Genomic DNA, 14947 nt, shown 5'->3' with positions numbered 1-14947 from the left:
GTGACAGCAACAACAATGGTATGCAGAATAACACTGATAAAATTTATGATTCATACAAATAGTGTGAAATCATTTAAAAACAGCACGTTTTATAGAGCTACCATCGTCATTTCCCGAGCCTTTTTCCAACTAATTTGGGGTCGGCTTCCAGAATAACCGGATGCATCTGAATACTCTGATCTCCTCGACCAGTTAACCGGGCAACCCAAAATCCCTTGGTAAGACTTACTGGCTTCTGACTACCGGTAACGAGTGCCTAAGATGTTCAATAACAGCCGGGACCTACAGTTTCATGTGCCCTCCGAAGTACAGTCATTGGTGTTTTTTTATGGAACTACTTCTGCCCTGAATCTTTGAAGCTTTGCATGCATGTATTCAAATTAGGGGTAAGTTACACCATTTAACTATAACGGTAACCAAACCATAACCAGTCCTGACATTTTCGCCCATGGGTCGGATTGGCGATTAGACTGCTGAAAATGGTTCAGTTATCGTTATAGTATAATGGTGCAACTCACCATAAGTGTTCAAATATGGTTACATGAACTCAGGTACGATAGTTTCTGTATATAAAGTCTGCGTGAGCACGCTTTATGTCGTCTCAGGAAAACGCGCGATGCACAGAAATCATTTTCAGGGTGTTGCGTATGGTGAATGATTATAGCCATATATCGTGCTCGGAAGTTAGTTGCGAGACACCATTAATTTTGCCTTAAATTATTGAACTGCCACTCTGATTCAGTCATTTGGCTTGTCTAGACACACGGCAGTGTGTCCGCCAAGTTCGAGCAAAAAAAGCGACACACCGGCCGTGGGTTATATTACACGAACCATTTCGGGCCAAATTCGAACCCCCTGTAATTCAAAATCTTTTTTATTTACACATATCAAATTTCTAGTATCTGTTGAGACCCCCTCACTTATCTAAAATACAAAATTTCATTAATATACCTATTGTAGGTCTTGAGATATTGACGTCAGAAAATCGCTATTTTTACTATACACTCACTGACTGACTGACTGACTGACTGACTGACTCACTCATCAAAAACCTAGACCACTTCCATTGGTCATATTGACTTGAAATTTGGCATGGAGGTAGGTCTTTATGTCAAGGTAAAGGAAAAAATCTGAAAATGGCCAAGTGTGAGTCGGTTTCAAAATAATGAAGGTGTTTTATACCCGGTGTAAAATACCCCTAAGGAACTAAAACGAACTAAATTTATCTTTATTTATATAATATCTTCGAATGGTCGTACCGATCTGAAATTCGTTACAAAGGTTTGTATTTAGTCAAAGAAAAGTAAAAATCTGAAAACGGCCAAGTGTGAATCACTTTCGAAAATAACGAATGTGTAACTTTGATCCGAGAACATAATATATGATAACACGTCATGTCAGTCAGTTGGTAAATCTAGTCCATTTAGTTAATCTAGTTCATTTCTTTGTAAGAAACATAGTGCATATTAAAAAATCTGAAAGATAGTATAAATGAGACATTTCTTTAACTATCTTCATCATAAGAAAAAAATAAAATAAACAACCTTACAAAAATAAATGAAATCCCACCCAAAACAAAAATGTGAAAGACTGCCAAGTTCGATAATATGGGAATGCTTCGCCTATAAAAGAAGTGAGATCTGAATAAGTACCAAGTTTCATACACATACCTCAGTTAAAAATAGTTACTTTTTAATGATGTTACTTGGCAAGTTTTAATAGAAAATTAAATACTTGATTCATTGCGTTTAGTAGGTTTATAACAAGGTGTGTGAAAACTTGCCAAGTAACGTAATTAAAAAGTAACTATTTTTAACTGAGGTATGTGTATGAAACTTGGTACTTATTCAGATCTCACTTCTTTTATAGGCGAAGCATTCCCATATTATCGAACTTGGCAGTCTTTCACATTTTTGTTTTGGGTGGGATAGAGTATATACTGTAGTGTTGTGTTCGAAAATTTTTGACTAGTGTGTCACTGAGGCCAACTTCAGAGTGGTAAAGATAAGTAATAAGAACTTAGTTACCCACAGCGGGAGTCATTTGATAATACAGCGATTGTATATTCATAAAGATAAAGATAGTTTATTTGTAAAACACAAGTATACAGAAGTGTGTTAATATTGAAGATTATTATAATTTCTAATCGTAATATTATGTAAGATATAGGAATTCAATGATATGATAACAAATGCGAATTTTAAACTGTCTCATACAATAAACATGAAATTCTTATTTGTGAGTCTTGAGAATGTACATATTTCGGTTCAAATTATTATCTGCCTAGCCTTTTCCCAACTATGTATGTGGGGATGCAGCTGAGAACCAGTGTTTTACATGGAGCGTATACCTATCTGACTTCACAGCCCAGTTATCCGGGCAACCCTGTACCCCTTATTAAGGCAGGTTGTCAGACTTTCTGGCTTCTGACTACCCATAACGACTATCAAAGATGTTTAAATGACAGCCGGGACTTCCGAAGCACGGAAGAACTCATCATGACAAGATGGTTACCCATCCACGGACCGACCGCGCCAAGCGTTGCTTAACCTTATGAACAATTGTTCAGCGGGGCTTTGCCTTAGCCACGAGCTAGGAATTATAACAAAACATGAGTAATCGTAGTAGAATGAAAATAAAAATCTATGTATTTACACTATTATCTAACTAGTGCATCAACAGCTATTCAATTGATTAGTCATAAAAGAAATTGCTGATGTAATAAGCTGATGACAAATTAAAATACATGAAACTTTCTTTTCTATTACAACTGGTTTTGACTTTATGTACCTAATTTAAAAGCAATCAATTCAGTTACATAAGATACGTAATCAAAAATGTAAAGATAGCTACATGATTATCTTAGATTTTGATTTACTGATAGATAACAAAATTTTAATTAAAATGACTACATTCTTGCAGGCTGTTAATTAAGAAGGAATAAATATTAAGGAGTCTAGCGAGCTAAATAAAAACAATCACACATGAGGGGCCCGATTCTGCTAAGTAAATAATGTACAATTTGAATCGCAATAGCAGTTTTAACCTTAGCGGGCATTCTGCTACTAATATAAGACCAATCGTATTCCAACAATATTCGATTGGTTTGCGATTGGTCTGCCAGTTTGGTGATTTTGGTCTATATGGTAGTTTGCTCAACAATCATATTGCAATCGTAAATCATTTGCAGACAAAATGATTCATTATTAAATGACAGAAAAGGATATAAACGTTTATTTCAAAGAAAAAAATGTGCTTCAATCGTAATTGAGTCGTGATTGGATCTCAGGCCAATGTGAATCGTATATATCTTAAGTAAAATTAGCAGAATCGTGCCCAAGTGCAGTTTCAGAGACGGGATATGAATGTGTTTCGTCAATCTATACTAATATGTATAAGAGAAAACGTTGTTCGTTGGTTTGATTACAACCCTAAAGGCTCCGAAACTACGGAATGGATTTGACACAAATTGGTTACCTCATCTTGGCAAAGTTCTTGAAAGGAGGCAATAGTTAGGAGACTGTAATGGCAGGAGCTGGATGCGAGCAGCCGAAAATAGATCTCAGTGGCGTGCACTTGGAGAGGCCTATGTCCAGCAGTGGACTGCGATAGGCTGATGATGAGTTAGGAGACAATGGTTAGGCAACTGTAAAATGTACTCTGGAAGATTAAGTTAAAGTCTGTTGTAGACCTTGGAAGCATCAAACTGAATCAAGATCAAATGAGATTGGAATCTATACTAATATTATAAAGCTGAAGAGTTTGTTTATTTGCTTGAACACGCTAATCTCAGGAACTACCGGTCCGATTTGAAAAATTCTTTCAGTGTTAGATAGCCCATTTAACGAGGAAGGCTATAGGCTTTTTATCCGGGTTTGTGCAGAGGTTTCCACAGGATGCGGGTGAAACTGCTGGCATACTGGATAAATATGATAAAAATCTACATATACTACTAATACCATAAAGCTAAAGAGATTGTTTGTTTCAAACTAATCAAAGGAACTACTGGACAGATTTGAGTACCTAAAATTTCAGTATAAGATAGCGTCTTTATTGAGACAGGCTACTTTTTATTCAGGTATGTGTAGTTCCCACGGAATCGGTGTAATGCTAATGGAAGATAGAAGTATTAAGAGAAAATGTAAGGATTCAGACAACTTATTCTGCTTCTGCTCAGTAAAGTACCAAACAAAGGTATACAATATTACACTTCCAGGAAATTTCAATTCCTAAGGACAATGCTCATGAAGTATGAGAAAAAAACCCAGGCCCGGCGCAAAAGAAATGTAACTCAAAATATAGGTAAAAATAAGTAATTAAATATTACATAGGGGGCATTATCGAAATCAGTGGCTATATGTGTGAAATTGCTATTCGAATTTTAACATCTGCGGTACATTGCTACTCAAGATTTTAGACGTTACATAATGTATTAGTAAAAGGAACAGCAAACAGATACAGTTGTGGTTTAAGAGTGTACATAATGACATGTTTATAGCAACTTCTCCACTATTCTACCTACTTTTACAAGATAATAGGATGATAGAACTATAACAGGATATGAATGTACTTTTCATTTTAATAATAACGCTTAAAAGTCATCGATTCTTTATTTCTAACACGACGAGATCCAAAAATGTTGCGGGATGCGCGAACTGTTCCTCATGTCTAGCCCCTAAGTAATGTAAAACGCTCATGACGCGATGACGTGGGCGCTGCAGCCTGTACTTCGGTATTGATTTATCTTTTTGGAGAAGCTTATTACTTGTTTGTTGTTTCAGATAGCACTTTTATTAAACTATAAGCCCCAGCTGCTCATGTTACCCCTTTAAAAAATCAAATAGCAATTTCATACATTTAGCCATTGATTTCGATGATGCCTCCTATGCAGTATTTCATTACTAATTATTACCTATAATTTGAGTTACTTTTCGTTTGCGCCGGGCTTGGGTTTTTTTTGAGCATTGTCCTTTAAACAGGAAAATATTATTTTGTAAATTCATTAAAATAAAAGGAAAATACTAAAATGTCACTTTAAATTACAAAGGAATGTTATTTTTCCCAGTTTTTCAATGAAAATGTGACAGAAAAGTTTTATAATATGATCCTAAAAGGATTAACCAAACTTTTTGAACGGTCACCCATCTCAAATCTGACCTTGCCCCCCGCAGCTTAACCTTTTGACACTATCTTACGTGTTTGACTTTTACCTGAGAAGGTACCGTAAATATGAATATTTTTCCAAGAATAGAGGTATTTCACAAAATTGTGACACAAAATAGTAAATCTGAGAATAGTGAGATACGAAAAGCAACTAATTACAAACCAGTTTTACAATTCTTGGAACAAAAAACGTCCTGTTCGCGACTACTGTGCTACTGTCACAATTGAGAACGAAATTATCAAAAGAAATGTACCAAAACAATAGAGCTATTATACAACACAGAAATTGGTGAACTACACTTTCACCGGCTCTCAAAAGATGATTGTTATCTACGAATTTGTTAATATGATACACCAAAAAAGACATACAAACTTTGAAATAAATCGTCACTTTTATAACATAACATGACACTTACCTGAGGTAATTACGCGCGAACGGACGTCAGCAACGCCATGAAATCACTTAAACAACCTGAATTATGATAAGGCTGTGATAAAAGTAAATATTGTAACAATCTTTGTTCCGAGTCCTCGCGAGTTCGTACACACAATATGGTCACCGCGACACAGTTGCTCATGTAATATTTACAGCTGATGTGTAAAAAATGAACAAACAAACACGCACGCGACAATGTTTAAGCAATATCCACTACGAAATCGAACGTTCGTTAAAATATTGTTATTCGATCGGTTGGCAATCGTCACGAAATTCTTTTGAATTGATTGATTTGGTTATTCCATTCATGTTGGAATAGTTCATTCGAGAGTTTAATTGAATGAACTGAATGAATAATTACGACGCGTTCGGTTTTCTGTTCAAATTGTTACAATCGCCAAACGAATTATTTTACGTATGACATTGTATTAAGTTTTAATTTTTGCTGTATTTATTAATTTAATAAATAACCCGTAACCAAAAAAATGCATTATACATACAACTGAGAACTCACGTTGTTGAAACTTCAAAAATATTCGATCTTTAGATCTGTTGCCTAAAAACTAGTGTGAGGTACGGCCTTTATCACGGACCGCGTTCCAGATCCTTCAAATTTCTCTCTCTTTTTCGCTCCAGCTGCTCAGGCAAACGTACGTGAAGAAAAGAGATACGGCTAATGTTTAGGCTTTAAAACCTTAAAGAACGAAATGCAAGGTTAGGAGAGGGACAGACATAGAATATTAGTAAAGAGTGAGTGAGTGAGAAATAAAAATGAATGAATTATTATTAAAATGAAGTAAATAATAGAACAGTCTACGTTTTCGTAAATATTTCTCTATTTTTACTCTTTCTCAAATATTTATTGTTATTGAAGTACAAATGAACTAAGAATTTATTCTAAGTGAAATTATTTAGTCGAAGGTATACTTATTCGAAAGTAGAACAAATAATTGTTAAGAATAACCTAAAAAATGGAGGAAACTAGTAAAGAACCAAAAAGCGACGAAAAAATCGAATTTAAAAAGCCCGTGCTATTTGGACGCATCGGGAAATTGCCGAAAAAGGTTAAGAATGACGCTGAGAAGGCCGCAGATCAAAAACAATCCGAAAAACCAGTGGAAAGAAGCTCAGAATCGAGTTCCAAGAGTAATTTGCCACCGGCAGTTCTTTTGAAGGAATTATCGACGCCCATTCCATATAAAGAACCCAAATGGTCTGGGATTTGTCCAGACGGTTAGTATTCATCAGTTTTATACACCCATTTCTTCTAGAAGTAGTTTTCGCAATGTCTATAGTATTGACATTAGAACAATTCCATGGCCTCACTAAATTAGATAAAGTAACTGCCTAATGCCTGTCTGAATTCCTAAATCTATCTACCTGGGTAACCCAATACCCCTTTTCAAGTTTGGTTGTCAGACTTTCTGGCCTCTAACTTCCCGTAACAACTGCCAAAGATGGGGTTGGCATATCCTTGTGGATAAAAACCCCCTTATTTTTAAAGAAATAAAAAATACTGCCAAAGATGTTCAATGGACTACCAATTTAACATGCATTTATAAACTCATTATTATTAAAATAGTCACCCATCCATGTATCAATTGCACCAAGCATTGCTTAACCATTTACCGAAACTTGTTTTTTGACCGGCTTCCCAAAAAGAAGGTTCTCAATTCTAATGTTTGTATGTTTTCCAGGTTCAGAATATGCCCTGGAGGTCTTAAAGTCCGGTATGATAGTGGACAATGTAGATTTGACACACAAACCATACTATGTGTTCGGCAGACTTGCCAACTGTGATGTTGTGATGGCCCATCCCACTATATCCAGGTAATTTTACTTTTAAAGATACTTCTGTAGGTATTTATATGCCATTATATTTTATCGGAGTGCATTTCAATGTGTGGAGATTTAAGGCCTATGTTCAGCAGTGGACGTCATATGGCTGAGATGATGATGATGATGATTTCAATTGTAAAAACTTTCAGCGTTAAACAAGGACATAAAAAATGCTTTGAGCCTCAAAAATAAATATTATGTAATAACCTTTGACACTATGTATTTGTCAGATTTTGTATATGGGCAATTAGAATCAAACTTATTTAAAATTTTTGACATTCTTATGTGCTTGAAAGACCTAAATGAAATAAAATAATTTGACTTGACTTCCAGGCATCACGCAGTACTCCAATACAAGGCATTTGCAGAAGAGGGCGAGCCTCCCTGTGGCTGGTACCTCTATGACCTCGCGAGTACCCATGGCACTTTCCTTAACAAAGACCGGTTGAAAGCCAGCCATTACACGCGGGTCAGGGTCGGCCATCAGATCAAGTTTGGCAATAGTACGAGAACTTATATAATGTTGGTGAGTTATTTTGTCTATATGTTTGCAAAAACCTGAAAAAATATTACATTTCATTATATTTTTGACTGAGAGATCTTAGACACCAATGGCTGATAAAAAAGGTGAAGGAAAACATCTTGGGGAAACCTGGACTATAAAGTCCGAAATCGCCAACCCGCATTGAGCAAGCGTGGTGATTAATGCTCAATCCTTCTCCGTGTGAGAGGAGGCTGTAACAGTAACAGTATATTTTTGACTACTTTCTACTTTGCAATAATATCAAATCTAACATATAATTCAAAACAAAATGTCACTGGGCATCATGCTCCTGCTCTTAACCCAATTCTTTTCGTGGTTGACGCAGTATATTTCCTCCTTTCATACTCTTCTATTTGCCGTCATCTCACAAGTAACATTCTTTCTAGCCCTGCTGACTTTCACACAATCCATCCATTATGTTGTCTCATTCGAATATATCCATATACTAACAAGATGACTCATTCGACTCTGCATCATATGACATTACCAGGACGGCCGGTTTCCACGTAGCTTTTCAGTCACTAGTGCCACTTTTTAACTTGTTCCTGTAATACATATCCCACCCAAAACAAAAATGTGAAAGACTGCCAAGTTCGATAATATGGGAATGCTTCGCCTATAAAAGAAGTGAGATCTGAATAAGTACCAAGTTCCATACACATACCTCAGTTAAAAATAGTTACTTTTTAATGATGTTACTTGGCAAGTTTTCATACACCTTGTTATAAACCTACTAAACGCAATGAATCAAGTATTTAATTTTCTATTAAAACTTGCCAAGTAATCATTATTAAAAAGTAACTATTTTTAACTGAGGTATGTGTATGGAACTTGGTACTTATTCAGATCTCACTTCTTTTATAGGCGAAGCATTCCCATATTATCGAACTTGGCAGTCTTTCACATTTTGTTTTGGGTGGGATTTCATTTATTTTTGTAAGGTTGTTTATTTTATTTTTTTCTTATGATGAAGTTAGTTAAAGAAATGTCTCATTTATACTATTTTTTAATATGCACTATGTTTCTTACAAAGAAATGAACTAGATTAACTAAATGGACTAGATTTACCAACTGACTGACATGACATGTTATCATATATTATGTTCGTGGATCAAAGTTACACATTCGTTATTTTCGAAAGTGATTCACACTTGGCCGTTTTCAGATTTTTACTTTACTTTGACTAAATACAAACCTTTGTACCATTCGAAGATATATTATATAAATATAAATAAATTTAGTTCGTTTTAGTTCCTTAGGGGTATAAATTTACACCGGGTATAAAACACCTTCATTATTTTGAAACCGACTCACACTTGGCCATTTTCAGATTTTTCCCTTTACCTTGACATAAAGACCTACCTCCATGCCAAATTTCAAGTCAATACAACCATTGGAAGTGGTCTAGGTTTTTGATGAGTGAGTCAGTCAGTCAGTCAGTCAGTCAGTGAGTGTATAGTAAAAATAGCGATTTTCTGACGTCAATATCTCAAGACCTACAATAGGTATATTAATGAAATTTTGTATTTTAGATAAGTGAGGGGGTCTCAACAGATACTAGAAATTTGATATGCGTAAATAAAATAGATTTTGAGTTACAGGGGGGTCGAATTTGGCCCGAAATGGTTCGTGTAATATAACCCACGGCCGGTGTGTCGCTTTTTTTGCTCGAACTTGGCGGACACACTGCCGTGTGTCTAGACTTCTTCCTTATTCTACCTCTTGACAAGAATTTCACCAGGGTTTTTCTTTCATATCAGGGTCCTGATTTTGACTGCGAAGGAGAATCAGAGCTGTCCGTCACAGAAATAAAGAGGAGAGCTCAAGACATGAAGCTGGAGCGAGACAGAATGATACAGGAGGCCGTAGAACAGAGAGAGAGGAACAGAAAAGAAGAAGAGAAGAGAAGGGAAGAACAGGGCATTGATTGGGGGATGGGTAAGATAGATTTAAATACTCTGGAAAAGAGGGCTTGTGGCTAAAGCCATCAACATCGATCGTAATGTTATGCAAATCGCTGTGCGGTCGGTCGGTGGATAGGGGACCATCTTGTCATGAACAGTTCTTCCGTACTTCAGATTGCACGATTGATGAGTCCTGGCTATCATTTTAACATCCTAGGTTACATTACAGTATTCAAAAGCCAGAAAGTCTGCCAACCAGTCTTACTAAGGGGTATTGTGTTGCCCGGGTAACTGGGTTGAGGAGATCAGAGAGACAGTCGCTCCTTGTAGCACAATGGTACTCACCTGCATCCGGTTACACTTTAATCCCACCACAACATAGTTGGGAAAACCTGATGATGAACTAAATATCCTTCACTTTCTCCACAGGTGAGGATGCTGAAGAGGAACCGGATTTAGCAGAAAACCCTTATGCTGTTACTGCTAACGAGGAGTTGTACTTGGAAGACCCTAAGAAGACCTTAAGAGGGTATTTCGAAAGAGAGGGCCATGAACTTAACTATAATTGTGATGAGAGGGGCGTTGGCCAATTTATATGCAGGTGAGATAAAAATTAGTAATATTTATTGTTTTTAATCTATACTTAATAATGTTACAAAGCTGAAGAGTTTGTTTGAAGGAGTAAATCTCAAAAACTACTGGTCCGATTTGAAAAATTCTTTCAGTATTAGATAAAACATTTATTGAAGAAGCCTATAGGCTACTTTTATCCGGGTAGTTTATGATGAGGATAGTTTATGTAACTGCAGCCTACAGCCTTTTCCCATAAATGGACAATAAAATTTACCTATGATTTTTTTTTCAAATTGCGCGTAAAAACGAACTTTTGTATGGACCGATTTGTTACTTAAACCAAATTCTGTGAAAGGTCCAAGTACCTTCACTGATTTACCATGTATTTTCACATTTAATTCTCAAAGTAATATTTTTTTTTATAAGAATAAATGGGCGTTAAAAAAAATGTTTTTTTTAACGTCAAAAATCATCAAGTGACCCCTCCCGCTGTGGGTTACGCGCGGTGAGGGAGTGTCAGACTCTTACTGACTAAACACCGTCGTGTTCCGTCGTAGGCCGCGTATGTACCAGCGCCGCGGTATCTCTTTCGAACAACCCGCAGAAAAAAAAACTGGTCTTAATATAATATGGTTTTCAGGGTAGAATTACCAATAGACGATGCTCGCGGCAACCCGGTGGTTGCTGAAGTGATTCATCGAGGTAAAAAGAAAGAAGCGGTCATTGCTTGCGCGTTAGAAGCATGCAGGATATTAGACAGAGCCGGCCTACTTAGACAGTCTAAACACGGTAAGATTATATAAATATGGATTTTAAGCGCATGTTGAAAGGGTTCAAATTACGACGAAGCTCTTTGAGAAATGGTAGAAATGCTTTTACAAAATCTAAAAAAAGCCGACGCCACCGGAGAGGTCATTGTATAATTGTATCACCCTACTATTGTTATGTAATCGTGTCTTTGTGAGCATATTACATACTAGCTGTTGCCCGCGACTTCGTCTGCGTGAGCAATATAGAATCAATTTCGTTTATTTAATTATTCATTGCTCAACCCCCGTAGGTGATAGCGTGATAATATATAGCCTATGTGTTGAACCGGCCTTCAGGTAATAGTCATGCAAAATTTGATTTAAATCCATGCAGTACTTTTTGAGTTTATCCGGGACAAACATACAGACAAACAGACATACAGACAAAAATTCTAAAAACTAAATATTTGGGTTCAGAATCGATTACGGATCACCCCCCAAGTATTCTTTTAAAAATCAATTTTCAATGTACAGTTTTGACTTTCCTATCATTTTATTATATGTATAGATGTATAGAAAATGTGTCTTTGAACATTCTTGCCGGCTCTTCTCCATGAGACCAACTTTTTGGAACCATGCAACTAATGTGACGTTTCATAGGAGCCTGCAAAGGCCTATTTGAAATAAAAACCTTTGACTATTGTATTGAATTTGTGATAGTTTGATACATAATCTTGACCGTTTTTCACAGAATCTCGTCGACGTAAAGAACGCGATTGGTCGGCCGACGATTTTTACGATTCAGATGACGACACATTCCTCGATCGTACAGGCAGCGTGGAACGTAAGCGTAAGTTACGCATGCAGAAACTCGGCGCCGCTGAGCGGGAGGACGAGAAACCTAGGACTTATGATGATTTGGTGAGTAATTTTTTAGAGATTTTCCGAGTTTTTCGACTTAATGGGGTTGTGATATATTTATTCTAGTAATAATATCTATAACTAGCTGTTTTCCACGATTTAGAACTCCATTCCCGTACCCGGAAGAATGTAGCCTATATTGCTCAGGGATATTGAACTTCTCAACAGTGGAAGAATTTTCAAATTAGTTCTGTGATTTACAGCCTTTCGGCTCTAGAGGGCTGCATTTCGACTGCAATTTGCAGTTCAAGGGCAGTTTAAATGCAGTTGACACGACTGCAATAGTTTGCTAGCTAATGCTGTAAGAATATTTAAATCGGTCCAGTATTTACTAAGATTTGCGAATTTATAACGCATTTTAATAAACATACATTTATCAACAGTTTCCTTCATATATATCTTAAAAAACAAAACAAAAAACTTAATTAACAATATCTATTATTTCCCAGTTGAAAGAGATAACCGACATCGAGAAGAAGATATCTTCTGAAGAGGCAACACTAGAGAAGCTACGGTCTTCTGCTTCTAACGCACAACAGAAGACAGAAGATATAGATGAACTGGACTTGTATATGAATAACTTGGGCAAGCAAGGACAAAGTATGGCGCAGAAGGCTGAGATATCTAAAACTAAGGTAATTGAAAAATCTTTATTATATAATTATCCTATACTCGGATTGTCGTCCCATCGCGCTATGAGAGTGAAGGAATAGTGAGTGCACCTGTGTCCAAGCAAATGTGCGTTCACTATAATATGTCCTGCGCAGCTGGCTGATCAACAGCCGCCATGGCTGATAATCAGCCGGGAGGCCGCTATGTCATCCTGTATTAATAATTATCTGCCTCGCTTTTACCCAATTATGTTGGTTTGGTGTGATACCAATTTAACCTTATGCAACTGAGTACTGGTGTCTTATGGTGTCTACACACCAAAGCCGCTGATGCCGGCGGCACAGCCCGGCGGCCCAACCCGCCGGCCGTATTTTGTACAATCATGCCGCCGGCTTTCATAGAGTATTTGACAATTACTAGAACACCACATGCCGCGGCAGTCGTGCCGCCGGGCTGTGCCGCCGGGTCAGCGGCTTTGGTGTGTAGACCCCTTTATAGAGCGACTGCCTATCTGACCTCCTCAACCCAGTGACCATAATATCCCTTGGTAAGACTTAAATGTCAGACTTTCTGGTTCAAATGACACCTGGATCTTTAATTTTTACTCGTCTATCTAAAATGTTCTTAATAATCACTATACCTATAACTGAAAAACGCATAAAAAGATATTTCCGAGTTTATCTCGAACAAACAACAGTTGCATACAATTTTGATATCTAACATATAGTACATGAAGTCGAATTTTGCTTACAGATGAATATACAGAAACTTAAAATGGAACTTTCGAAGACACAACGGCTAGCCGAAATAGCGAGACCCGCTCACTTGCCCCCTCTAGTTAAAAAAGATGACAAAATTATCAAACAAGCAAGCAACTCCGCAGTTTATGGTAAAAGGTAAAGATAAAGATATTTTTTCACTAATTTATAAAGATAAAGATAATTTTTACAAAAACAGAGGTATTTTAGTGGTGCTAAAATCAGATCATTTTGGTACTTACTTATATGTATGTATATAAATACTTTTCTTATATATAAAATCAACAGTTTTCCCGTGGTTTCACCCGCGTCCTGTGGTAACTACTGCTCGTACCGGGATAAAATATAGCCTATGTTACGCGGGAAGAGTGTAGCTTTACAACAGTGAAAGAATTTTTCAAATCTGTTCAGTTATGGAGCCTTTAGGGTACAAACAAAAAAAAAATGTGTTTCCTCTTTATTATATTAGTACAGATTTTCTTAAATAGGTTCCTTACCATAGGCCATACCATAGATAGGCATTAAATAATATTTCCGAGGGAGCTACAAATAATAACAAATAAATTAATTCCAGAATAAGACTAAAAGAAGACACAGAGAAGAAAACTAAAATAAGGAAAGAAATTAAACAAGAAGATACGGAATTTGTCGAAGAAGTGGATTCTGATGATGAAGCAGAAGTAAATAATTCAAGAAAACAACAAGTTCCAGAAGTAAACAGCCAAGAAGAAGTACAGAAGGGCCCAGAAGATAAGAAGAGTAAACCAGAAGTTAAGAGCGAACCAGAAGTTAAGAAGGTTTATGGGCCTATGAGACCCCCGGAAAATTATGTGATACCCGAAAGCTATTTTGACCAGGAAAGTGACAGGGATCTGCCAGAAATTATGGAAAAGGAGTAATTTTAATAAATGTACAATTTTGAAATGTATTTTGGGTTTTATTGCTGTTTTACCCACTTCTTGTACAAGGATAAAATATAGCCTATTTTACTTGAGCTCTGACCTATATCTGCGCAGAAGTGATTTATTAGCAAAGAACCAATCCCGAGTGACGGCTATGACGCGATGCGCTGCGGGCCAATCACCGCTTTAGCCCGCCCCCGCGCCTCACTTCGTACCACAAAAGAGACCCAATAAATTAATTCTGCGCAGGTGAACGTCAGAGCTCAAGATTCGTGCCGATAACTATCCTGTAGCTTCCCAACAGTGAAAGAATTTTTCAAATCGGTTCAGTAGTTTCGGAGCCTTTGGAGTATGTTTATGCCGTCTCCGCTATCTTTCCTTCTCGGTGAACTTATAGCATTATAAACTTACATAAATCTACCTGGACTTACTACGTTTAATCTACCTATGAGTATTGATGTAGTAAATTATAATAAGTATATGAATCAGAAATATTTATTTGTAAAACCTAGCTTGATTAATAAAGTTCTTATTACTATTTCTCTA

The 14947-nt window shown here is 36.6% G+C and overlaps 2 protein-coding genes across 4 annotated transcripts in view; one reads left to right on the top strand and one right to left on the bottom strand.

The window, feature by feature from the left end:
* Positions 1 to 5924, bottom strand: part of LOC110377737 (mitogen-activated protein kinase-binding protein 1) — a 138720-nt gene extending 132796 nt beyond the window's left edge. Inside the window, exon 1 of one of the 3 annotated variants that reach the window (XM_064042750.1) lies at positions 5580 to 5924. The gene's annotated coding sequence lies outside the window, so the exon portion shown is untranslated. The remainder of the gene's footprint in view (positions 1 to 5579) is intronic. The other 2 variants (XM_064042753.1, XM_064042752.1) reach the window with 2 other exon arrangements.
* Positions 5925 to 6383: 459 nt separating this feature from the next.
* Positions 6384 to 14418, top strand: LOC135119090 (kanadaptin). Its single transcript, XM_064042674.1, has 10 exons — positions 6384 to 6832; positions 7297 to 7429; positions 7772 to 7964; positions 9743 to 9920; positions 10316 to 10487; positions 11100 to 11248; positions 11960 to 12129; positions 12579 to 12764; positions 13495 to 13637; positions 14074 to 14418. Exons 1-10 carry the CDS (start codon positions 6571 to 6573, stop codon positions 14396 to 14398), a joined length of 1911 nt encoding a protein of 636 aa, XP_063898744.1. The 5' UTR covers positions 6384 to 6570; the 3' UTR covers positions 14399 to 14418.
* The last annotated feature ends 529 nt before the right edge of the window (positions 14419 to 14947 follow it).

Source organism: Helicoverpa armigera, chromosome 29 (genome assembly GCF_030705265.1).
Source record: "Helicoverpa armigera isolate CAAS_96S chromosome 29, ASM3070526v1, whole genome shotgun sequence".
Taxonomy (NCBI): domain Eukaryota; kingdom Metazoa; phylum Arthropoda; class Insecta; order Lepidoptera; family Noctuidae; genus Helicoverpa; species Helicoverpa armigera.
The sequence above is the reverse complement of the archived record's forward strand: the minus strand, read 5'-3'. Positions and strand labels throughout refer to the sequence as shown.